The 25,295-nt window shown below is 40.6% G+C and overlaps 1 protein-coding gene across 2 annotated transcripts in view; it reads left to right on the forward strand.

Annotated features, from left to right (window-relative positions):
• The first annotated feature begins 6 nt into the window (after positions 1-6).
• Positions 7-25,295, forward strand: part of AMMECR1 (Alport syndrome, mental retardation, midface hypoplasia and elliptocytosis chromosomal region gene 1) — a 116,224-nt gene continuing 90,935 nt past the window's right edge. For both annotated transcript variants that reach the window (XM_019540408.1, XM_019540410.1), the window contains exon 1: positions 7-150. In XM_019540408.1, the coding sequence (XP_019395953.1) occupies positions 47-150 (104 nt within the window). In that variant the 5' untranslated portion in view covers positions 7-46. The remainder of the gene's footprint in view (positions 151-25,295) is intronic.

A 25,295-nucleotide genomic window follows, 5' to 3' on the forward strand; every position in this document is an offset into this window, starting at 1 on the left:
GCTCGCCTCCCCCGGCGCTGGCTCCGGCGGGCCCGGCTGCAGGAAGATGGTGGTGTCGGCCGAGATGTGCTGCTTCTGCTTCGACGTGCTCTACTGTCACCTGTACGGCTACCAGCCCCCGCGGAGCCCCCGCTTCACCAACGACCCCTAGTGAGTACCGCGCCCGGGCCCGGAGCCTCGACCCCTCGGCGCCCTGCGTGACTCCCTGCCGCAGGGATGTCTCCCCCCGTGCCTGCCAGCCCTGTGCCGGAGCCCTGGCTCGGAGTTGGTATCCTCTGTGCCCCTTCCCTCTAGACCCCGCGTCACCCGGGACCCCCGGGGAGATAGCTCATGACTCTGTTGGTGCCTGATCCCCGCTTGGCTAGTGTTTCCTGGGGACGGCACAACTGGACCCCCTGCACACTGTCTCTAGCCCTAATTAGTTTAATTCCTGATCCTTTCACCCTTTCCACTCAATGTACCTGAAAACCATGCTTCCTGCAGGCCCCTTGGGAATAGTTTGCATCCCAGATGGTCAAAGTGCCCATATGACCCCTTAGTACCTTTGCGTGGCCTCTCTCCGCTGCCTTCTCCACTTCTGTCCCCGGTAAATTCTCCTCCAGGCTCTTGAGCAAGTGACCTCCTATGCCCTGCCACGTGAGGCTGTTGGTACCAGCATGGTCCTTGTATGCCCCATGATCACCAAGCTGGGATGGAGAATATGTCCTAATGAATTTCCTTCGTCAACTGTGTACCCGCAGTCATAGTACTAGTTTGGTTTGTCAGTCATGTGTTATGTGTGTCCTCCATATTCCAGATGTAGCCTGTGTTTTTTTTATACCCTTAAGAGATCCCCTTGCTAGGTAGACACTGAGGACTTGTGTCTCTCCTAGGTGGCCATAACTGCCATCGTGACAACCCAGCTCCATGGGTCTGATGAGCAAGTCCCATCTATACACTCTTCTTAACTCCTGCGTATAGACAGCTGAGGACCAAGAGGGGAGGCATGGTGGCTGGGACGGGTATCTCAGCTGTGGGGTGCTTTATTCCTTATTTTGTAAATGCAACTCCTCCTTTTTGTAGTGTCCAGTAGCCTAGGAACTCCTGCTTCACCTGCTTCATATTTAGTAACTACCACACTGCATGGAAGATTGACTTTCCCATGTCTGTTCTCCAGTGTGGGGTACTGTGCTCAACTTTCTGCAGCTGGCACTTCATGGTTTTGTCGATGGAGGAGAAGTGAATGATGCCTCCATTTAATTTGCTGTTATGATCACGCCTGGCTTCTATGTAATGTTTTTTATTAGGTCTGGAAGTGCTTTACACGAGAGTTCACTATCTTTGTCCCTGCTTTACAGAGCAGGGAAACCAAGGCACAGGTAAAAACTAAATTTACCTGTGGAGCTCTCTCAAGTGAGCACTTTGGGAGTTTACTTCCTCCTGTGCTTAGTAACCAGTTGTTAATTTCAGTTTTCTTCCCCCATGTTAATTGTAGCTCCACTATTTAAGGTTTAACGTTACTTTTTGTTTCTGAGGTCATTTATTCTAATCGCTTTAAAATTCAATCGCTTACTTGAATCGCCTCGAATTTTGCTTGAGACAGTCTAGGTTGTGTGGTCCAAATTTAGGGTCATTTAACAAAGAGATTCTCAGACTACAACCTCCCTTCCAATGAGCTGTTATAAAATTGCAATTTTTTGGAAAACTTTTGGACAAGTGTAGGGCTTGAACTATGACACTGAGGTCAGTTGCTCAGAATTTCTGTTAGGATATAACATCCTCCATCCTGCTGGAGAAGCAATATTGAAAAAACAATTCAGCATTAAGTGTAGGATTTCAGGTTGGCACACAATTTATTTGTGCAAAATTTGTAGGTGCAGCAGAACTTCTAAGTCAAAGAGTTTGCATGCAGTCTGTCAGCACAGGAGACATATAGTAATGGTAATTTTTTCCTGAGTTAGAGCTTAAACTTACGGTGTATAGCTACAACCTTGGCAGTTTTCAAATGAATATATTTCTTTATCCCTTGCCTTAATTCTGCAGAGGATCCTTTTAGAAGATTTGGCCTGAGACAGATGTTTCTGGTCTAGCAGCAGTCTTTTTTTCCTTAAAGTCCATGTGCAGATTCTGTTTTAGAGGTATAATCCAAAAATTAGCATTAATTAGAGAGAAGATGAAAGACTCTCTAGTGAACAGTTAGCTTAATATAATTGTGACTCATGCATTTTCTGAACAACAGAACCCAACATCCTCAAGAGGTAACAGGTGGGCAGGTCATTTGGTCAAGGGGTTTCTGATATACAGTTCTCCAAACATGAGTTGTTTGTAATATTTCTAAATTTGTACAGTATAGCTTTTCCTTGACTCTGCCCCAGAAGGGGGGGGAGTAGGCTCCCAAACAAAGCAAAAGGCATTGGGGCACGTAACCCTTAAAGGGCACAGTTATTGTGTGTGGGTAGTACACCCCCTAAATTGTCACCTGTACTAGTACAAGGGATTGTTCAAGGCTCTTTTATGGAAACCTGTGAGACTGGGGCTTTAAGAAACTGGGATAGACAAAAGTAGTTTTGAAATAGTTACTCCACGAATAGAGGTCTCTTTGAGCGTGATTCTTGGCTATCTGAAAGTTCAGAAGTGCTGATGGAGTGGAATCATGAGGCAGCAGGGGAAAGTTAAGTGAGCATCTTCCCTCTTCTTCCCACCCTAAAAAGTGGCTCAAATGGGATCTGTCTGTTCTTTCTCCCTCTTCCCTTCCCTACATACTTCCCATTTCCCACAGTTTGTATTCATTGTTGTTCCAGCCCTCATCAGGGGAGACACCAGGAGCCCACTCCTCTTTCCCCTTTCTGCCTTCTGAGGTGAGGAATATGGGCTTGCCCTTGTCCAGGCTGCAGTTTTTGCAAGAGGAAAAGGAGTGGTCAGGGTCATGTATGAGAGTGGAAAGGAGTAAAAGCTGTGCAGTTCAGGATGTAAGGCTTTCAACTCTGTGCTCAAAAAGTTTCTCATATCTATACCTCCCTATTTGTGCCCCTTCATGCTCCACAGTACTGAAACAAGGTTGGGGAGCAAGGAACGACCATACTCTAATTGTATGCAGTAAGCACCATGCTCAGATGAGGTGGGGAGTTGAGGAAAGATGTGTTTGGAGCACTCCCAAGCTTGCAGTGCTGAGATTGAGCAAACCAGTGGTGTGCTAAGGACTCACCAGATCTGAAACTACTGAGATACATGAAGCAGCTCAAATCTCTGAGCTATTGCTTCAGTTTAGGCTTAACTTTGTGGTTGTTTTTATTCAACTGACAGAGCCTGTTGAGATGCATGTATGTCTTTGTACCTGTCTGAACTTTCTACCCTTTAGATAAAGGTGTAGGACCATTGTTTTATACACTTGACCCATATTTGGAGTAGGATCTGTACCTGCCTCTTCCTACCTCCTGCTGGTACATGTGCTTCCCATACTCCACTTCCCACCTCCCCAATGTCCCAAGCTTGAAGTTTGGCATGGAGTTTGAAGGGGCACGGGTGATGGAGGGATCCTGAGCTGGTGCACTGGAAGAGGTATGTGGAAGTGTGTTGAAGAGTAGCATTGAAAGGAGAGGTATACGGTGTGCTGTAGAGGATGTTGACCACCTTACACTTTAAAATGCCTACATTCATGGTTCCTTTAAAAAAATCCCCTTAAAAAATAACTTCATTGATTCCTGGTCATTCTCTTCATCCTCCCTCCCATGCTGACATCTCCTTCCTTCCTCTGGCTTCATCCCTTGTAGAGAGAACCAGCCTGTGCAGGACAGATAGAGAAACAGGGTAGGATGCTGGGCAGTAAAGGGACTTGCATGTTGTCAGAATAATCTGAAGCCATGTCTATGCTACAAAGTTTTGCTGGGATGGAACTGTCAATTAATTAGGAGCATGAAAAGACTATATGCGGTAGTTGATTTACCTGTGCTAACAGACCCTTGGTTTGGATGCAACAATACTAATAGAAAAGGGCTTTTACTGACTTAGTTGATTTTGTTCAGGGAGTAACTGTTGGCAGAAAAATGCTTTCTGTCGGCATATGGTACATCTTTTCTAACAGGCCGGGCAGGCAGAGGCTTCAGTGGATAGACAAGTCCAGGGATGCTGGAAGGGGAAAACAGGGCTATCTTATGTGAGGCTTCTGATAAATCATTCTTAAAAAAGGAACAATTAAATGTCTAAATACTCAGTTGGTGCAAACTTGAGATTGTCCTGTGGTAGCTCATGGTTTTCTGGAATGTGGAGTGCTAAACTTAAAACTTTGAGAACCAGAAAAAACAAAGTTAAGGTACAAACAAGCCCTACAATGCAAACTTAATTCTACCCTCCCTGAGCATCACCTCGACATGCTAGTCATGCCTACTGGTGCTCTTTACCAGTGCTCTAGGAAGAGAGCACATGAGCATCATAATACAATTCAAGCTTAGGTCAAGTGGAATGAGTAGAAGCTACCTATATTCTGAGTTGATTCCACACAAACCATCCTAGATTTCCCACCCCTTCACACTAATCCTGAGAATTATTTTGAGACCTTGCCTTCTTTTAGTTTTTCCTCAGCCCTGAAGAACAGTTGCGTATGCCACCAGACTGTTGACAATCCCTGTGGTGAGAAGACACCTCTGGATGTCTGACAGTCTACAAAATTCATCTTTGAAATGAGACGTACTTGACCCCTCAAGTTATTGATGCATCTCTCCCTGTATCTCAGTGCCAGGCTGCTCCAACTGCTCATCACCCTGCAGTACAATAACACCTAACCAAGTGAAGACAGCAGGTGTGCACAAATGCTGGTATTAAAATCTGGAACACAACACAAGCAACGGCTCATTCTCTTAATCCTCCCTCTTATCTGCTTATTATGGATTTATGTATTTTAGGGCCAGAAGGGAGCATTAGATCATCTAATCTGACCTTTATAATACAGCCCATAAAATTTTGTCCAATTATTCCTGTATTGAGTTTAATAACTTGTTTAGCTAGTGTTATCTTTCAGAAGGGTCTCCAGGGACTCCACCTTGAACTAAAAATTTCAAGAGATGGAGCATGCACCACTTCCTTTGCATGGTGCAGTGTTTGTAGTCCTTCTGCAGACTTTCCTATTTTGCAGTGCTAGTTCCTGGGAAGGAGTGATGTTTGCATGACAGGGGGTGTCATTTACCTTAGTTTTGCTTTTCCTCGTGTTTAGTGGTTTAAGTTTAGCCACTCTCCATGTTCTAGAAGGGCATGAAGCACCACTGGGCTACTTTACTGCAACATCAGTAAAATAGTAAGGTATTTAAATCTCAATTGTATATATATTTAAAGGAGCAAATAAGCAAATGACTTGAGTAAATATTTTCCTTTAAAATGTTTTGGATGTTAGTCCCTATTACTGTTGTTGCCCCAACAGTTCCTATCTTCCATATACATATAGAATTACAAATTCTTTTCTCTTCTAATATTCCTATTCCTTTCTTTTGTAATGTTGTACTCTTATTAAAGTGGGAAGAACAGACTGTACATGAGACAACCTTTAAGAAAAAGATGCTGTATAAAAATCTCCTTACTGAAGTTTTGTTCGTAGCAAAAACCCTCCTCAGCTAATTTCAATGACTTCTTAGTGTAACAATAACATTAAAATAAATTATATACGTTGTGATCCTTTATGCTTATCAGCTTTCAGGGGCTGGAAAAATGTGATTTTAAAATTTGTTTTTGCCCAGATTGAGTGTAAATTGATCCTGTGGAAAAGAACAGTTTCCAGTGTGCCCTGCTTCCTGTTTTATACTCCAAGTTTTTGGGGTTTTTGTTATTTGTGGTGGGGCACAGGGTTGTTCTTTGACTTGGCTACAAATTCTTACTATGCTATTAATACATGAATCCAGAGAGAATGGTGGTTTGCTGCTACTTCAAGTGTATAAAAAAGCTTCATTTCTTCCTCTACAGCCCCAAGACCAATTTAATCAAAACTTTAAACTGTTGTACTATGCTTTTTTTTCAGTTGCCCCTGTATTTTAATGGACTGTGATAAAAGTTGGGTTATATATGTTACAGCTTGGAAATCCAGAGAATTATGTGTTTCTTATGTATGCGAGTTTGTCTTGGGTTCATATGGTCTTGGGTCACTTATTCTCTGCAGTTTATTATTTTTACCCACCCATAGCCTTCATTAGTGTGTCTCTCTGTAAATATTTTGATTATAATGTAAAACTTTCATGTGATCTTACAAAAACAGAACCAAACAAAAAACCCCATAATCTTCAAACTCAGCCACGCTTATATAGATTGCTTAAAGAAATTGAGCTTATTATATTACATTTTTATATTACTTTTACAAAAAGTTTCATCTTCTGCTTTTAAGAGTAGTGGCTTGCTTTTTTTATTTTTATTCCAGAGCTCTTTATTTTGGTGAAAATGGAGTCTATATCACACAATAATTTTAGGGATAGGCATAATTGTTAGCTTAGTCTTTTCCTAAAGATCAACAGCCATCAGAAGAGATGTCACTTGTACTGTGGGGGAAGGGTTTGGTGGTGATCAAAGTACCCAGTCTGTAGATTTGATTCTCTTCAATTTCTTTGTTTTTAAACCATAATATTCTGTAGTATATTACTTCTATAAAATGTCTCTCATAAACTCTAAAGATGAACAATTTTATTCAGAATTGTAATGGCCTTTATTATTGAATATTGAACACAGTTGCATATCAGTGGGTATATCTCCACATGCAATTAATGTGACACAATAAACTCCATAGCTGCTTGAGTGCCCGGGACAGCAGCAATTTGAGCCAGGGTACAGCAGGCCTGGGCTGGCAGGAGGTATGGGGGTCAGCATTAGGCAGTAGAGGGGCTGACACCCCCCTCCCCAGCTAGGCTGACCACAGGCACAACTTCAAAATTACATTTTGTTGCACTTCATTATTCTGCTGTAAGATAGTGCTGTCCCCAACAGTACTATCTTATGGCCAAGTTAATTAGTTTACTGGGCCCTAATACTGATGCACGTGTCAGCTGTGTTGCTTTACTGCAGCCCTAATTAGTCTACTCTGCAGTAAAGGGCATGTGTAGATGCACCCAGTGCCTGTGTTCAGATGCACATAGCTGTTTCTTTCCCTAGTGACAAGTAGCAGGGCACACTTTGTGCCACTGCTGCTTGCCCCTGGGTGGCATCTGTACCACGTGCTCTCTGGCGCATGGCAGGTTACCACAAGTGGGGTACAGGAGACTCGGACCAGCAATTCTGCTAGCTCCAGGAGCCTTATCTGGGATCCTGGGGGCCTCAGGGAGCTGCAGTTGCAGAGCTGCTGCAGCTGGGAGCTTGGTTGGCAGCCCAGCCTCCAGTTTTGGGCAGAATGCGCTGCCACCATATGCACCGCTCCACTTTTTCTTGGCATGGGTTTATTTGACCCTGGGATCTCCCAGGGTCACTCCCTCACCCCCACTCCCCTATGCTGCAAGGTAGCAGTGTGGGGCACACCTGCATGTGCAATGTGTGGCATCGCAGGCGGGTCTGCAATGCCACATACCCCACATCTACACTCGTCTGGACACGGCCAGCAAGTCTCTCCAAGTGTCGTCTTGTAAGATGAACTTTTTGGAAATGCAGTGCAGTAAGAGATGCCTAGTGTATTGGCTGCCAGTCCGTGTTCTTCAGGGAATTCCTGGTGTATTTGAAAGGAAGATTGTGAATATGCCTTGATATTGTATGGCAAGCAAAATGATTAAGTATCAGGAGGCTGCAGAAAGAATGTGCCTTTGCCAGTAGGCTTTACTTTTGATATGTTTGCATGAGTGAGGAAGCACTGAGATGATAAACTCAAAACATCTGTCATAGTGTTCTGTCATTTCTGCCACTTTTCTATTTAATTGAATGTATTTGGTAGATAGAGAATTAAAATATGAAACTGTTCAGCAGGGCACATGGGGCAAGCAGTCTTGCAACTGTAGGCATGGTCAGCAAGTTACCTAGGTTACAAGTGTTTGCAAGTGCTGTTTTAGAGGGCTTTATTAGCAGTGTGTGCTATTGATTTGAATGTCAGCCTCATTTTCCAGTAAAAATAATACTCTGATTTTTATCCTAATATTAGAGGCAGAAACTTTCAGGAGTTTCCAGTACAGGAAATCAGACTGTAGATGCTCTTAGGAAGACCTGGGGTTTTCTCTGTTTCATCTGGAAGCATTTAGCATAAAGTTTGTATTGCTCATGTGTAACCTGTGGTTAGTTGCAATACTAGCTTTATTTAGAAAAACTATTTGTTCCTCCTAACCTAGCATGTGTGTCTGATAGTGAAAGGGGGGGAAGAAGAGACAGTTGGGGAGCAAGAAGGAAGATAGCATTTCTTTTCTTTTGTTCCATTGACTATTTCAAATAGGAATCCATGGTGTTAAAAACATTCAGGCCTGTTGTGATCTTTCAGAATTCTTTGCAACAGAAGAATTGAACTCTTACTTCTCTGTAATCAAAAAAGCAAGTGACAACTAAGAGCTGGCATTTTTTGAGGGGTACCTTGTGTCAAACAGGGTGCCTTGAGTCTAACAGGGTTGAGAACCACTGATCTAGATGTTCTTCCTTTTTGTATCTCCTCTACCTCAGTTAATGTGTTATATTTGATTGTATTACCTTGTGGAGTTTTCTGTTTCAGAAGAAATAGAATGAATTAGTCTCATCTAAGGTCTTGCATTAATCATGGTTTTTATTAAGGTCACAGAATCCATAAAACAATGGATATTTCTGCAAATTTCTATAAATTTTATTTAATTTATGATACTGTATTTTGAACACGTACTTTTCAACCTCTTTATCTTTGAAAAGAGGAAATTTATATTGGTGCTTAACACTGAATCATTTCACATCGGCATATGGGTGTAGTCATTAAATAAGTGGTTTACCTTTTATACTAACATTTAATCTCTTGAAAATCAGCTCTTTATACTCAACTTGGAAGAGTCCAGTTGTACACACCTTTCAAATGTGTGCTAAGAATTTGTAGCTTAAAATAATAGGATATTTTTTCACTGGTAAATTGTTCATTAAGTTCCAGCATTTCACTTTACATTGATATACAGAAGACTAAGGGAAGTAAACCTGGATGCAACAATCACTTGGCACACATTAGTGAGGTAAATGAGCATAACTTTATCTAATCAACTTATCTTCACAAAAAGATTCAAAACCTCCTTTCCTGCATAGCGATTTCCTGAGATCAAAAAGTTGTCCCTCCCACAGCTGTCAGTACTCCATCTCTATAATTGTACGTGGCATCCTTTCTGCTACCACTGCTTATTCTCACTCTTTGACTCACCCCATGTGTCTTGTGCTTTGGCCTATTGATATGTCTATTTATGTGATGACAGACAGTGCCTTAGTTTTCCTGGCATTTGTTCACCTTCAGGGGAAAATGCTGGTTGAGGCTGCATTGGTGTTCCCCCACATTGACTGTATGAGCCAATATTATTGTATTATATTTAAAAGGCTGGGTTCTAGAATTGCCCTGGCTTCCACAAGTTGTCCTGATTAGTCTTGTTGCTGCCTGAGGTGAGGAGACGGGGTCACTGGGAGGACAATTATGCTTTTATATCCTGTGACTGCATTGTCCTCGTCAGGATTATGAGGAGCCATTTCTCTCTCTCTCCATCTCACAGAATAACTAATTTATGGTCCTGTTTCCTCCCTCTGCCTCCCCTCCCCCTGCTTTTTAAAGTGTTCCTGGCAGGGTTATGTTTAGGAAGGACTCTGAGGACTGTAACATTTAAGAAATAAAACATAGCACTGTAACTCATCCTTGTGTCTCTCCCAGCAGAGGTGGGTTGTCCCTCCTCTCTACCACCTAACAGATTTGTAGCATTGTCTTCTCTGTATCAGATTCAGAGGAGGAAGAAGGCCTAGGGTTTCCATTACAATCTTCTTACTAGAAACAAGGTTGTCTTTGCTCATTATCCTATATTTAAAAAGTTAGTGGTCTAATTCAGGTAGACCTTGTCTTCAGGTGTTCCTGGAGAAAATTAGATGCTGGATTTTCATTTAAAAAAAAGTTTCAAAGTTGTTTTTTATTATAGGCAAGTGTCAAGACACTTAGGAAGTCAGCAAGACTTATGTGATGATCAGTGTAAAAGGAATGACATTTCTGTTTTCACCAGTTTAATTGGATTCATGACTTAATTTACTTATACAGTAAATATCAGCTTCTGGCTGTTTAGTCCCATTTTAGAGGCTTTCAGTCCAGTAATCCCAAGTGCTGTTACTATTTTAAAAAAGTAACAATCACTTTAAAAATGGGCAAAAAAAGCACCCCTTGTATCTTAGCCACTGTACTGCCCCTGTGTCCTGGCAGATTATCAGATGATATGGATGGAGAACTAGTCAGAAAATGAGGTTGCAGAAGTGGACCAACTTTTTGTGATCTCGGTCTCTGTACTGAGAGTATTGGAAATGGAGGAAAGGGCAGTGTGGGAAACCAGAAAGCGTGCCAGGTGGGAATAGCTGAGGCTTGTAGTCAGAAGAGAAAAGAGGGAAGTACAGCTCTTCCTGGAAGCTGCTTCCTAAAGTATGTGGTCTAATGAGCACGGTAAGAGTGGAGCTTTATTTGGCTTTAGTCCAACCAAGGCAGGCCTAAGTAAGGGTAGGTAGGTAGTATTTTTCAGTATCATACTCCGAGTCGCTGTGGGCCATGCACTGAAAAACTGAATGGAAAATAGGTTATTGAACCAGATCTGTTAATACAGTGACAAAACCTGAAGTTATTAAGATAATTGATTCTTAAAACACAGGACAATAATTTAGGTTTGTGATGATCACTTGGAATACAAGGGCAATTCTAGTCAACCTCAAATATGTAGTGAAAATAGGTGACAAAAATTAATATATTTATATTCTTCAATACTCTAAATGCATGTGAAACTCTTCCTTTTCCTTAATTTGGGGAAAAGACAGGTAAGATCAGATATGATAAAGAGGTTATAAAAGAAGAATGCAACTTACCCTTTCTTTCTCAGCTATTTTGAGGTCAGTAATACATCAGGATTCAAAAAAGGCTCGTGCTTTCGTATGTGCCCCTGACTGTTGTGGTCCACTCATTTTTTAGCATTAAGCCTGACTGCTACCTCTTATCTTACTGGTGGCTTCTTTTTAAAATGAAAATTTGAGCTAAGCAGTGTATGTTTTTAGGAGCGTGAGAAATCAGTGCTTCATGACATTTCCTGGTGGCTGGAGGAATTTAAGGAGTTAAGAGGTGTTAAGTTTTCACTTCCATAATATAAATGGTTGGAGTATACCTATTTGAAGCTGGCTTCTTACCCTGCGCCATATTGTTACACATTATTTTGATTTCAGTAATGTCAAAGATGCTCAGTAGCAGATGGGCACTCTTATTTGTCATGAAAGCAAAAAAAATAGCATAGAGAATATTCATGCTATTTATAAGGTGAATACATTGCTTTTTTCTGCTTCAAGGCATGAACCAGTAAATCCCTGACTGAGATTAGGATGGAACTCCCATATCACTCTCCCTACCCCATCCTCTGTATCTATGGTAATTTGGATTTTCTGTAATTATCCACAGCATGGGTGTCTTGTATTTTCTTCAGATACCTCTTATGCGTGGCAATTCCAAAAAGGGCACTAAATTATGTAGGCCCCCAGTCTGATTTCTTATTTGTAATCCTTATATACAGGCCCACTACCAATAAAAACTTTTAATTATTTTATTTTGTAGGAGAAAGTGCTAAATTATTAGGAAAAGTTTAGTTCTAGTTTCACTGTGCTCGCCATTATTTTGCAGGATGTTTAAAATCAGAAGTCTGTACCAATTGGGAGATGTGCTTTTTCCCTGTTTTTTCGTTTCAAGAGTGTTTGTCTTTTGAGTGTCTAGATGGCAGACACTCTTCCAGTGGATAGGCTGCATAAATAGAACTTGCATCCTGGACTATTATAAAAGGGAACACAGCCTTAAACTCTCCTTTTATGTAGGAGTTTCTGATGATTTGAGGCTCCGGTAGAAATTACAGTAAGAGGAAGGCCAGAGTGATCTCCAAAACATTCTTGGCCCAAATGCATAAGTCTTTAGAGCAGCCTAATACCTCTTGGAAGGATCTGTTGTTGGAGGGATCAGCAGTTTTCAAACCACTCCAGAGATGAAGCCTTTTTTGGATCAAATAGAGAATCAGATTTGTCTGAGGGTCAAATTATCAGGCACTTATGCAGTTGATATTTTTTTGCCTTTGCATCCTCCTAGGAATGGGGCTTCCATAAATCTTGACTGTTCAGGTTGCTCCTGTTGACTAGGGGAGGCAGTATCATTGGAGTTACATCATTGAGCCCGGGGAAATCTGGATTCTGTTTTCAGCTGTCACTGGTCTGCTGGGTGACCCTGAGTCATGCCATTGCTTTGTGTCTGAGTTCCTCCATTTGTAATATGTTGCAATGTGACTGATGAAAAGTCCTCTGTAATAAGATTATTCTTACCTATAACCAAAATCCTTTGAAGAGGCATGCCAGAGAATTGTTCAGACTCAACTCAGAACTATTTAAACTGAAGTAGTAGATTTGGTGCATATGGTTTTTAAAGTCATTGTTTTCTTGGAGCTGAAATGAGTCACTGCTATATCTATAGTAGGTCAGATCCATCAATGAGTATTCTTCCTTGTTTACTAGCAACAGCTATAAACTTCTCAGTAGAAATCTTTATAGTCCCTGTGGGCAATAGTCATGGCATCCTCCTTTGCCTGCTTCTTAATGCTTTCTGTGGGAGTGGATGATCTGTTATCAAGTATGCTGTCAGATAAAACTAAAGCACCACCTTCCACAAAAGCAACCTTAACTTTTTAGGACCTGTTAGTCTATAGGATGACTTCCTAGAAAAAAGTAGCTAATGGTGGTTAATAGTCATTTAATTTCCAGGCTGGCATGGACCCGTGATAGCTTTAAACCAGTGATTCTCAACAAGGATGATGTGGCAAGCATATACATATAATAAACTCAGAGATTTCAAATAGGAATCTCTAGTCTCAAAACCATTTTGACTTGTTGTAGTCTTCCTGAGTTCTTTGCAACAAAAGAATTGCTCTATTTTTCCATAATCAAAAAAGAGTGAAATCTAAGAGCTGGTATTTTCTGAGTGGTGCTTTGAGTCTAGAAAGGTTGAGAACTGTTGCTTTAAACGAAGAAAAAACAGCGAAAGTTGGGTAATTGTCATGCCAAGTTTAGCGCACAAATAGGAAAATAATCATGCAGTAATGGATAAAGGAACCTCAGAAGGATAAAGGACAGAGTTATTACCATTGCAAGCAGTCAGGTGGTCAATACAGCTATTGAAAAGACTACCTCATCTGGCTAGGGAACTGAGTTTTTTGTCAGTAAGAAACAATTGAAATGTTTGTAGACTAATGCAAGGTGTTTGAGTAATATACTGGAGGCACAGAGGAATAATAGTCACAGCTGGATCATATGCTGTGAGAGAAGGAGAGAAATAAATGTGCTGGGCTAGTATTGAACTGCTACTGTTCTATTCGTACTATTCCTCTTTTCCCTTAAAACAGATTGAAGTCAAAATCATTTTGGGGAAGTTCTGGAATTTGCAGTAGGCCTCGTGGGGTTCACTTGGATATGGATAGAAATATTTGTAATATTACAGGAAAGTTCTTCATAGAGCTGTCATTTTGGGAGATTGTAACTCCCCAGATATAGATGGGCATAGGTACTACTAATGGTAGGGCACACATATTTCTTGATGTAATAATCCATGGTTTTCTATGTCAAGTAGTAATTGAACCAAGAAAAAATTATCCTAGTTTAGGGGTTAGTTATGTTAGCCTGAATTCGGGCAGAATATAGGGGAGGAAGGCACATTACAAACTGGCTGGTTCAGAGGCAGGAGCGCTTATTGGCAACAGTCTGTTTTTTCAGATCCTAGGAATGGCCCGGCAGAAGGAAAATATTTTATTACTTCCCTTCAGCCCCTCCTGGAAATTGGTGACCATCTCAAGCGAGCTTTGGTGTGGGGTGGGTGTGGGATGAGGGACAGGCCTGTCCTGGCTTACGTGTAGCCTTCCAGCCTCAAATAACATTTCTCCAGCAACAGACTACCCTAACTCCTATTTCCACTAAACCACTGTTTGGTGTGAACCCCAGTTGTGCCCCCTAGATCAACATGGGCCAGATCATCACTGGACAGAACAATACAAATTATACCATCTGGGATTCATGTACTTGCTCCTCCACCAATGCCATATATGCCATCACTTGCTTATAGCACCACTCTGCTGTCTAAATTGGTCTGATGGGGAAAGCCCTGCATAAAAGAATGAATGCCAATTTGCCATCAGTTCCAGAATCACACTGTAGTGGAACAGTTTAACATCTTTGGACGGTCCATCACTGGCCTCCAAGTAGCTGTCCTTAAATAAAAAAAACCTTTAAAAGCCACCTGGAACAAGAAATCACCACAGGCTGGGTTGTATTAATGTTGGTTCCAACAGGAACTGTAGGGTATTTATACATGTGCTGTGTGTGTTGGGGGGGTCGCTTTAAATAAAGCAGCTCTGAGAGCCACTCTAATTAAAGCAACTGCAGCATCTCGTGTGTCAGCATTCCCATGCTTGAAAATGGCAGGGGTGAGGGGTGTGTTAATTAAAGCTCATTTACTGAGTTTTAGTTAAAGTGCCCCCACGCCTGCCACTTTTCAGTGCAGGGACACTGATACATGAGAGACTGGAATCCGCTGGAGCGTGGTAATTACCACGCTCCAGCAGACTCGATTAATCAAGCCTGCTCATGTATAGGAGCCCATAGATTCTTGTCCCATAACCTGAACTATCATGTCAGTGTCCCTCCAGATATTAACTGCCTTGTTAATCTTTATTGATTTAATCAGTTCACTTATTACCTTCCTTAGCAATGTCCCCTCCTCTTGACTCTTTTCCTTCTGTGTACAATTTTTTCTTTCTACTGTTCCTAGCATTTGATAAAGGAGATTATGAAAGTTCATGCCTCTGACTGAGTAACTCTCTAATGCAGTGGTCCCCAAGCTTTTTCCCCAGTGGTCTGGATGGGCAGTGCCTAGTCCGTCAGCAGGCCAGGTGTGGCTGTTGGCCCCAGTCTGGTACCTGGGACGGATGCCCTTGGGACCCCATCCACCTGCACGAGGAGAGCGGGGTGTGGCTTGGTCCCAACCCAGGCATGAGAGGAGAAGGTGGGGGTGACCTTATCCAGCCACGTGAGGAAAGGCAGTGTGGCCCAGCCCCAGCCTATCTGTGTGGGGAAGAGGGCGCGTGGGCCAGCCCCAGTTTGGCTGTGCGAAGGAAGGGGGTGTGGTAATTTGGGATTGCGGGAGGGTGGCAGTATTAAGGGCCACTAGTCCCCTGCAGCTAAATTTTCCTATCTGTGGGAGCTCACATTTGGCCCATGGGCTGGAGTTGAAGTGTCTCTGCTCTAACATAGCACTCTACCCTACCTTCTGCATAGTTCAGGTTTATTTTGTAAGGTAGCAAGGATACTGCAGAAGAGCTGGGCACAAAACATAACTTGTGATCACTCAATCCAAGGTGATTGCATTTAAACAAAGACAAGGCATTGTCAAAACAGAGTAATCAGAATATCATACAGGAAGAACTGAATGACCTTAACAACTGGAGTAGTAACAGGACGAAATGTAAATACCACAGTTTAATGTTATGCACTTAGAATAATAACAGGTATAAGATGAGCTCATCAGTTGGGAAGGACCAAGGAGAGACAGCCCTGGGTGTGTTAATCACTTTGTGATGCATCATATCAAAGATTCATAGTCTATCCTTGAAAATGGCAAGTGATTTATGAGTTATCATATCACCAGAAGAAATGTGGCGGGCTCTGTACAAAGCTCTGACTGAGATACCATCTAGGATACCGTGTACAGTTCTGGATTCTCTTTGGCAAGGAAGGTGGATTCAGACTGTAACAGGTACAGAGAAATGCTACTAGAATGGCTGATGAGAGCTTATCTTGCTAAAATGAGACTGAAAGAATTTGGCTTATTTAGCACAGCAAAGCAAAGACTGAGAGGGGATGATTGCTTCCTATAAATGTATCTCAGGATGGCAAAACAGCTATTTCAAGCTGAAGGACAATGTTTGGGACTGGGACAAATGTTTGTAAACTGGTCATGAATAAATTTTCGATTTAGGCAGGAAACTAGAAAAAAATTTTCTAATAATTAAGAAAGTGAGGATTTGAAACAGCCTTCTAAAAGGCTTTGTGGGAGGTGAGAAATTTAACTGCTCTTAAAATGCAGCATGATCAGGTTATGAAGAAATTATATGATCCATGTGCTTATGGTAGCAGGGAGACTGGACTTAACAACCCAGGGGATCCCTTTGAGTCATAGGTTTCTCTGGGAAAAAGAGTTTTATTTTATTTTGTTTGTTTTAAATCCAAGCTCTTCAGTGGCTTCTTGCATGGCAGCATTGAGGAAATTTTGGTGCCTGGGGGTAAGAAGTCCAACAATTTTACTGGTTTGGAAAGAATGAACATTTAACTTTGCCTTTGGGAACGGCAAATGATCAGCCTGTTAAGGGCAAGGTGCAGCTTTTCTTTGCAGCCTGTTACCATGAGTTTATTACTTTTAGTTAAAAAAATGAGGGGTTTTTTAATCCTGCTTAAGAAGTTTCCATTATATATTGGTTAATATGCAGATATGTTATGGTTTGGTCCTTGACATTCCAGACTTGCATTCCAGACGTATGATCTTCAAGTCTATGGATAAAAACAGAGATGATTGGACTCTGAATCTTAAAATGGGAATGAATTTCTGTAGGTCTAAAACTGATTAATTTTAGAGACAAATGAAGACAGAGGAAACGGTAATTGACACTGAGAGATCAGTAGAGTTTACTTGTGGAAAGAAACTGTTCTGTTATTGGGGAGATCAATATTAATCACCTTCTACAGGGTGCTTCCAGCAGAGAGGGGTATGTCAGTCAGTAGCATGGCTTTGCAGAGGCATTGTGTTTGAAGAACAAATATTGTTCTTGTAACCTGACATAATTTGTCCCATACTATAATTTTATAAGTGTATCTTGACTTGGTTATTAAGATGTTTGCAGTACAAACTTGCTGGTTTAATTTAAGAGGAGGGTTGCCAGGAAAAATAAGAGACGGAAACAGCGGTTCAAGATAGGCCACTCTTGGCAAACATTTAAGGATTCATAAGAGTCCATTTCCAAAATATTACTTTTGAAGATTCTACTTCCTGGCTCCAGCCAATTTACAAAACTGGTTTTGATGAGCAAAACTGAAGCATGAGAACTTGCAAAGCCAAAGCAATACTGGCAGTTTTAAACCTGACACTCAAGGGAGGGGGTGTTATTCAGGGGAGCTAGACTGACACAGAGATCTCACTAGGTTATCAGAAGACGGTAGATGTTAGGCCTGTCTAGCTTATTTCTAGGGGATACCAGTTTGGGTAAGGTTAGATGTGCCCGTTGATGATTTTTTAAATTCATTCTCTTCCCTTGCCCAATGCTTCCCCCCCGCCAGTATTAAAATAAACAGCATTTATGTTTGTAAGAAGGCTACTTGATCTCATATTCTTGACAGGAAAAACAACAGGTGCCAAATCTAGGGAGACCTGCTAGGCAAGCATGATTGAAATGCAGGATGCTCTTGATATAGGAGTGGGAGAATTGTGGGATTTTATCATGGGATGTGTAAAAGTGGGAGTCCTGTCACCTGAGCAAGGGTACTCGGATCAGAAAGCAACAGCTATTTAAAACTATGGTAATATCTTTAATAGGATCAATCTCTATAATAGGAATTACAATTTTGGTAATCCAGGAAACAGATATTGCAGTTTTACACATGCCTTTAAATTTAGTTGTTAGCAAGTTGACAGTTGAGGTTGCTGAGTCTTGTGTGTTCTGGGATGAAGATTTAACTTAGTGGTTTGGCCTTTAGAAACTCCATTGACTAATTGATCCACAAATGATGTATGAGCAAAATAATCTCGCCCTCTGTGTCAGTGGTTTGTTCCGCAGGCGAAGCTTTATTTTGCAGTGGCTTTCAAATGTGACAGTTGAATTTTTAATTGGAATTGTTTGGGATTTGTGCATGGATTGTAAGTGCATTACTTTTAAAATTGTATACAAAATAACTGCACTTATCCTCTGTGAAATGACTAGTTTTGTTAATTTTTTTGTTACAGACCTATTGGAGTGTCCTCTGTATTAAAAGAACTGAATCATTACTCTTGGAGTATACCTTGTTTCCACATGGTATAACTGAGGAAGTTCAATAATTCATCATTTATAAAATATATTGTACATTTAGTTTTCAGGATAAAGTTCTGGATTCCCTCTAGTTACTGTACAGCCCATTAGCTACATAGAAAATACTGCTTCTGTAGACCACAGACCACATCAGTGGTGAAGCTTATTATGCAGACTTAGTGTTTTACAATGTTTCCAGGATAATAAATTTGTCAAAATTTGAATTTTGACAGTATTTAAATGCATCTTATTGAAGATTTCATGTACACACGTGAAGTTTTATAGCCGGAAGATTTTGGCTTTCTTACTTTGTGTTTGGCTTGTGTTTATGAAATCTGAGACAGAGTGATTTTTAGAAGGAATTCTTGAAACTTTGTTGTGGACGCATTTTTCTCTCTCTGTTAATTCAGATTAATGCCATATAGTTCTTAAAACTCTTTGACAAAATATAAAACTGTAAATAGCTGCCTGTCTGATGGACGGTACTATATTCTGTAAGCCTTAGTATTGTTAGGAGTCTTGGGGGAGTTAGCATGGGGTGGGTCTGACATGTTCCTGGCAGAACCTGATAGTCGGTATTTGTACAGGAGGTCAGATAGCACACTTTCCATTTCTGAAGCCCTTCCCTTTGTAACTAGATATTTGATACTAAACTGGCCCCTATTCAGATCTGTAGCAGTAAAGAATATTTTTAAGGAAAATTCAGGTATTTGTTGTGTTTTATAATCGCTAGTACATGTAGAGTTGCTTCCTTTTTTTTAAGCAGTCGTTTATGAATTAAATGAACTTCAGAATTGGTTATTGCTGACAGATTTGGAAATGTTAATATAAAAACATCAGAAAAGAACTAATTAGGGAACTTCTTGTTTTAAATCGCATAGGTTTGACTTAAGAGGACAGCTGAAAGATGCTACCTATAATGTGGAAGTAATATGCTTGTTAGTATCAATTGACTAAATACCTTCAGTATTATGCTCTGTCTATAAGCCACTGGATCATTGCTCCACAGGGTGTATTGTATTTCTGAGTACCATTACAAGAATGGTACAGCCTACATTGATGTAACATTATTTCTAATGATTTATAAGATTTAGTTTAGAAGAAAATCTAAGGCTTTAAGTAAGTTCTCATTCAAGAGACAAATAAAAATGTAATGAGGTTAATTTTTAAAACAAGTTGTGCATCATGATCTAGAATATACTGGATTTTAAGGGAAAACAGATACCTGTAACTGAATGAGAGGAGAGGGAACTGAGTTTTAAGGCTTTAGTAAATATTTTCTGGATTCTTTGCAGTGAAAGAATTTACAAGCAATAAGTGAGGAAGGAAGTGGAACTGGCAGCTGGAACTTTGGTCTAATCTCTGCTGTACTGCCCACTTTGTGTGTGTGTGTGTGTGTGTGTGTGTGTGTGTGTGTTACATTGATGTGGTCCACAGGAGCTGCTGTATTTATTTATATTCTGAAAATTGTTTTTTTCAGGGCTAAATCTGGCACATGAGCTAGGGACAGACATTCAAAATACCTGAATTGATTCAACCTTTGCAAGTTAGTCTAACCTGACTAGGCTGAATCAGTTTGTAACTGTGCAGACATCCCAGAAATGCAGGCACATGCCTGCAGTGGCTCAGGCTAGAAGCTGCAGAGCATTAGAGCAGCCCTCCCCTTTGAGCTGAGGGGGGGTGTAGCCAGGCCCTGGCAGGATGCTTTGATTAGGAAGGGATCCTCCCTCCACTTCTTACCAGCCCAACAGGGAATTGGTAACAGTGTTTATCATCCCTAACTCAATGTTTATCACCCCATTAAGAAAACAACAGAGGGTTACCAGCTACCAGAGAGCCCCAGCTACCAGAGAGTAAAATATCAGGCTTTTTACTTCAGGGGGTGGTGTTTTTTTAACGCATTTATTTTTAAGAAATCTGAATTAAACACAAAAAATGTTAAGGTTTACACTTAAAATGCTTTAAATACAAATGTGCTGAATCCATGGGCCTCTAGCTAATAGAGGCAGCATGCTTGACTATATATTAAGAAAAAAAATCAGGAAAAATGCACAGCTATTCAGGTCAAGTTATAAATACCACTTCATAGGTAACATACTATATAAAGTCCTTGATCTTGTGGGTAGGGGATTCAAGGACAGTCCTGGTGGATGGAAAGACTACGGAAGTCATCACCGGCCTGAAAGCTTATCTCTGACTCCAGGAAACAACTTTGTGGCAGGACTGTCCACTGAGCTTACCTGGATGGTCGCATGTTCCTGCTTTGTAGCTTCTTTCTACTTGAATTTTGAGTTTTGGATGATTCTGTATTTTTAATTAAAAGTTGTATTTAATTCAGCTGCTCAACACAAATTTATTCTAATAAATAAGCAATACCATATTTACTCAAATCCAGGATGACTTCAAATTTAAGATGCCCTTCTGATGATTAAATTTCAACATGGAAAATGTATAAATTTGTTAGTTTTCTATAATTATTAGAGGATCATCTTAAATTTGTTCCCACCACCATTGCAGGGGGACAGGTGTCAGGGCACCACTTGCAGCTCCCTGTCACTTGCCTCCCCTTGCACCTGCACCCCCTTGCTGTGCCTGTGCCCCCTGGCAACTGCCACCCTCTTCCCCCCCTCAGTGTTTGCTTTCCCCACTGCAGCCTCTGCCCCCCGCCACCACTTGTCCCTCTGTGCCCTTCCTACACACACATGGGTATACAGTACAGCAGAGATTAGACTGGACAAAAGTTCCAGCTGCCAGTTCCACTTCCTTCTTCTCTCATTTCTTGTAAATTCTTTCACCATCAAGAATCCAGAAAATATTTACTAAAGCCTTAAAACTCATTTCCCCCTCCTCTCATTCAGTCATGGGTATCTCTCTTCAAGAGAGAGGCAAATTTTGAAGTTACAACTATTCTGATAGTTTATGGTTACATATCAGTGTTTCTACTTACCTTCCAGCCTGGTTCCCAGGTCCAGTCCCGTTCCAACCTGGAGCACAGAGCACACAGTACTTCTGGCCCCAGCCTGGCCATGCGGCAGCAGTTATGACAGTGGCATGGCCAGGCCGGGGGCAGAGCAACCATATGCTGTGTTCTCCAGGCTAAGGACAGAGAGTAAGCAGAGGTGGGAGGGTGTTGGGGGCTAACAGTTGTGGCTCCAAGCCTGGGTAGAGGCTGGAGCAGCTGTCTGCTCCCCTCTCTCTCCTGCCTTTTACTCAAATCCAAGATAAGGGCCATTTTCCTTTGTGTTAAATAGTGGGGAAACTGCCTTGGATTTGAGTAAGTATAGTATATTATATCATTCACCATCTTCTAATGTACTTGCGCACAAAATTAATAGGAATCTGAAAATACTGTTATGTAATTGTGCCCAATGAGCTAAGATAGCATGTAGTTAATTTTTAACATTTTCTAATAAAGTTTTATATCCTCCTAGATAGCAAAAAGATGTACCAAATCAAATGTCCAAGCTGTATTTATTTTTCCATCCCTATGTTTTAATGGTTATATTAGCCAATGAGAGCACACCTTTCTTTAGAAAATAACTGAAGCACAAGTGGAAAAATTTATTAAAATCAGTTGTTTAAATTGAGAATTTCTACTTGGTGGTTTACATCAATCGACTACTTTCAAGGTTTCCAGTTACCTTTGATCATAGTAACTTGCATTAATTAAAAGTTGAGTGAATGATACTAATATTCCTAGAGCGACTGTAGGCTTTCCCACATACTTTGGGATTAAATATTATTTTTAGAGGGCATATTAACTAAAGTAGGGGGAGTTTTCCAACATTTCCTTATATACTAGCTGATTTGGGACCTTCATTTATGAACACCTAATTGTGAGACATTGGGGTTTGGGTAGGTAGTTATGTTCTGGTATGCGTTGATCTCATCAACCCCGATGCATTTTCAGCTGGACACCCAAATTAAAACATCTTTGAAAACATAGCCTAAGTGATTTAACCAAAGCCACACATTTAATCAGACCAGAACTGGAATGACAACCTAGAGTTCTTAGCTTATCTTGTCTACACATTGCTATTAGCAAAGGAAAATTACAGTTGCTAGGTTTTGTGGTCTTTGTTTTAGTAGTTCCCTAGTTCCAAATGACTCTGTACCAAAACATACAACTTATTAAAAACATAGTACAAGTTGTTTTTAATTATTCGTATGCAACCTCAAAGGAATAAGTATAATTCTGATTATTCGCTATGCATAAGGACAATGCATATGAGGGAGTAGGATTATTTTTCTAAGGTGTATCTAAATATGCTGCATAGATGTGGGTCTGATTTTTTTTTTTTTTTTTTTTTTTTTTTAATTCCTTCAGGTGAGTATATAGTCTGTGAAATAAGTAATAACTTTAATTATGTATAATGACACTGAATTGATCGGTTAAGTTTCACAAGTTATGCAGTCTGAATGTTTCTGCTCTGCTTGATAATTGTGCAATTTAGGGAAAAGCTGGGTATTTAAAATAGGTCAGAACATAAATTTGAACGGTTGTATAATGTAAGCAGACTTATTGCTGTATAATTGTATTAAATATTACAAGCTCCGATGGTTTAATAACCTAAAAATTTGCTGGTACGCTGTACTGGGCTGCTTATGATATTGCTGCAAAGTTTCTTCTAGTACACCTTTTACACTGATTGCAGTTAGCAAATGTGCATGGTCTTCATACATTAAGCAATATTTTGATAACGTGAGCTGTTATATTTAACGTCTGAAATTTCAGACATAGTGTCCATTCATTTTATGACTGACTAGGGTAAATGTGGAATGTTCTGATCACTTTATTATGGTAGTGCCCAAAGGCCTTGATCAAAGTCAAACTTCCATTGTGCTAGGAATGTAGAACCTAAAGAAACAAAACCCAGGAGGGTTTGGGAGAGGACTACAGCATTCAAAATGATTAGTGATAGGCACGTGACATGCTAATTGCAATCATTGCTTTTTCAGTGGAGGAACACTACTAAGATAAGTTGACAGCAGGGGAGGAGGATGCATGGAAGAATGCTAGGTGAGGGATAAAAGGATCCTCTGAAAAGGAAATGGAGAAAGGAGCATAATGGGCAGAGAAATGAGTCTGAAGTAAAACAAATTCAGTAGCGTGAGAAGCAGGAGCAAAGAGAGAATCCAGCAGTCAGCAAATGATCAGGAACCCTGATCTTCTCTGACAAACAAACAAAAAAGCAAATTCTCTGATTAAAGCCCCAAAATCTGCAATTAAAATGAAACATCACTATATATATAGGTATCAATCGAACACAATGTTTTATTGATATGTTTACAATTTTAAAGCAATTTGCAAGCCTACCAGTTCTTCAATCACTATAATGAAATAAATTCTGAATATTTATATATTTTGGTGTTTGATTTTGGGTTTTTTATCGTGAAAATCGGAACTCCCCCTTCTCCTTTGCTCACCAGGGCACAGGTCCAGGCCTATCATTTCCAGGGTAGAGAGGAGAAAAGCTGGAAGGCCAAGATGACATCTCCTTCAAAGAAATTTTTCTGTATGCTTTACTCCAGAAGTATCCCTAGTGAATAGTAGTGTCATGCTTAGTTGGGGTTTATCAAGGAATGCTGCATTTAGTCAGTCACTACATTTCAAAATGCAACATATCCCAAATGACTTGGTTGTATGAATATTCACAGAACTGGTTTGTACTTGTGGACAGTGTCATGCTATGAATGTGGGTAAAGCTCCCAGTTTAGAACTGGAAGCTCTTTTAGGTGGGTTGTATTGCTCTATGCTGTTGGAATATACCTCTTATGTATGAAGAACAGGCCCATGTATTCATTATATGCTATTACGTGCTGGAGAATTGAAATCTATTAATTGGACATAGATAAGGAAGGGAGAGCAGGCATCCTGACTGGTGAGGTGGTTGGATAACTTTGTGTGAATAGCTCAGGCACCGTAATTTCTATAACTAAGGCCTGCCTGGCTTTTTTTTTTAAATCAGTGTTAAGATAAGCGCATGTGAATGTAAGTTTTATCGTCTTGTACGTAGGGACAGGAATTTCTATTCTCTCTTTCCTTGCTCTAGGGTCTTCTGGCTGCTAGAAGTGGAAAAGTGATTCTTCAGTTTTATTATTCCACATTCTCTGTTCTCTTGTCGTTATACCTCCCTTGTCCATTTTGTGTGTTGGACCACTGTTTTTAACCATTCCAAACTGTAACATTAAACTGAAAGGACTAATAGTTTCACTGGAGCATTCATGATTCTGAATAGTAGTAGCAGCAGAAAATCTTATTAACTTCACCCTGCTGCTGCTATCAGCCACAAAGGTGCTGGAGCAGCCTCCAGTGATACCAAATTAGCTTACATTCAGTTCACATTTGGAAAGTTATCTGTTTGGCCATATGGACGAGAAGTCTTTTAAAGCTTTCATTAAAAATATCCTTCTGTCAGAGAGAGCTTAGTCCTCTCCCACCTGCTAAACAACCTGTCCACTTAATACTAGCAAGTAAATTTTTCCAGCCCTGGCTCTATCCTTTCCTGTTTGGGTATTGAGCCATTTGTTTTTAAGTCTTTCTGACTTTGTTTTAATATCTTAAAATAAACAAAGGACTTGTGAAGACTTTAAGACTTTGTGAACTTTAAGAACTGGTGTTTCTGAAGCTTCTTGCTTCTAGGTCTATAATTTAATGATTAACAACCATCCAAATGTATTCATGATTTTTGGTGGCCAAGTGTCCACAATACAAGCTATTGTAAAAACAACTCATTTGTTGGCAGTCTCAGCAAACAAGCCAGCATCTCAGTGGAAGTGGAGACTGGGAACTGCAGTGTCAGAATTCAGTTCACCCGTTGAAATTTGAAACATGCGCTACTTTCTGGCCTACAAGTGAACTGTCCTGGCATTGTCACCCATTCAAGCAGCACTTCCTTTATTACTGCATAATGATTGTATTGCATCTCTAACATGGTTCCCAACAGAGATCCTTGTTGCAGGATTTTATAAAATCATAGAATGATCAAAAATTAGAGTTGGAAGGGACCTCAGGAGGTCAAATCTAGTCCAACCCCTGCTCAAAGCAGGACCATCCCCAACTAAGTCATCCCAACC

Source organism: Crocodylus porosus, unplaced genomic scaffold (genome assembly GCF_001723895.1).
Source record: "Crocodylus porosus isolate Cpor-Errol unplaced genomic scaffold, CroPor_comp1, whole genome shotgun sequence".
Lineage (NCBI taxonomy): Eukaryota > Metazoa > Chordata > Crocodylia > Crocodylidae > Crocodylus > Crocodylus porosus.